Source organism: Carlito syrichta, unplaced genomic scaffold (assembly GCF_000164805.1).
Source record: "Carlito syrichta isolate Samal-C Ts95f unplaced genomic scaffold, Tarsius_syrichta-2.0.1 Scaffold82425, whole genome shotgun sequence".
Lineage (NCBI taxonomy): Eukaryota > Metazoa > Chordata > Mammalia > Primates > Tarsiidae > Carlito > Carlito syrichta.
In genome coordinates, this window is record NW_007026521.1 from 1 (window position 1) to 1,048 (window position 1,048).

Below are 1,048 nucleotides of genomic sequence, written 5' to 3' on the forward strand. Positions count from 1 at the left end.
ACCGATTTCTGGAGCCCTAAACTCAGCCCTGGGTCCCCCTCTTGCCCCCAAGCACTTACCCAGCTGTGTGGAAGCCTCAACCACACTCCACGGCATATTCTTCCGCTGCCCGATGATGACGTCCAACACGAAGGCCTTGAGCCCGTCCTCCAGCACGGCCCGGACCGCGGGGCACAGGTATTTCAGGACCAGGTGGCCCACGTTGGGGCTCACAGAACTGTTTCCTAGCTTTGCCTGCAGGGGCAGCCGGGAAGTACAGGACATCATTTGGAGCCTGACCTCGGTCCTCTCTTGTTGGCCTGCGCGGTTCCCCTCTTGCCGCCCCCATCCATAGGCATCCAGCTCTGGGCTCTAATTGCCAGAGAGCAGGGGAGGTGGTAGCACAGAGTGGATGAGGGTGGATGAGAGTGGATGAGAGTGGATGAGGGTCCATGCCGTGGGGGGGGGCTCAGCTTGCCTACCTTCACCCCAGGATCCCGGCTTGTGCCAAAGTGGGCCACAATGAGGTCCACAGCAGTGTTGACAGCCTTAACCAGCCCTGCAAGGAAGAGTCTGATGTGACAGGTCATCGAACAAGTCCCTCACCAACTCCCCTGGGGCTGAGCCCTCAGTGGGAGGGGGAAGGGCTCCCAGATGCGCTCTTGTCCTGCACCTGGACACGTGTCTCACCTGACTTCAGGGCAGGCCCTTTTCTGTTTTTGCCCAGTGCTTAAGTCCTTCCCATCTTTACCTCCCAGCCCAGGCCCACCTCAATGATGCCACCGTTAAGACCCTCAGCTTTCTTCCTTCCTAGGCTCTTATTCCAGTCCTGGATCAATCCAGCTGTCAGTCTTTTTTGCCCTGGGAGTTGAAGAGACTCAGGTCCCTCACACCAGGGCAAGGCAAGGCCAGTTCTTTGGGGTGTGTCACATCAGACCCTCTGCCACCCCCTCTGCTTGCCATGTCAGATATTGACCCTCTTCCCACAGGTCACAGATACCTTCAGCTTCCCGCTCCCTCTGGAAACACATAATGATTTGTATCTATGACCCCTCCCGCCCCTCATTCC

General features: G+C 58.0%; 1 protein-coding gene across 1 annotated transcript; it reads right to left on the minus strand.

Moving 5' to 3' along the window:
* Positions 1–59: 59 nt before the first annotated feature.
* Positions 60–569, minus strand: LOC103258148 (iporin-like; the record flags this gene model as incomplete). The annotated part of the gene is made up of 2 exons (XM_008055858.1): positions 462–569; positions 60–234 (listed from the first exon to the last, which is right to left on the minus strand). Coding segments are annotated over exons 1-2 (283 nt in total), but the record flags the coding sequence as incomplete, so codon positions are not given.
* Between the last annotated feature and the right edge of the window lie 479 nt (positions 570–1,048).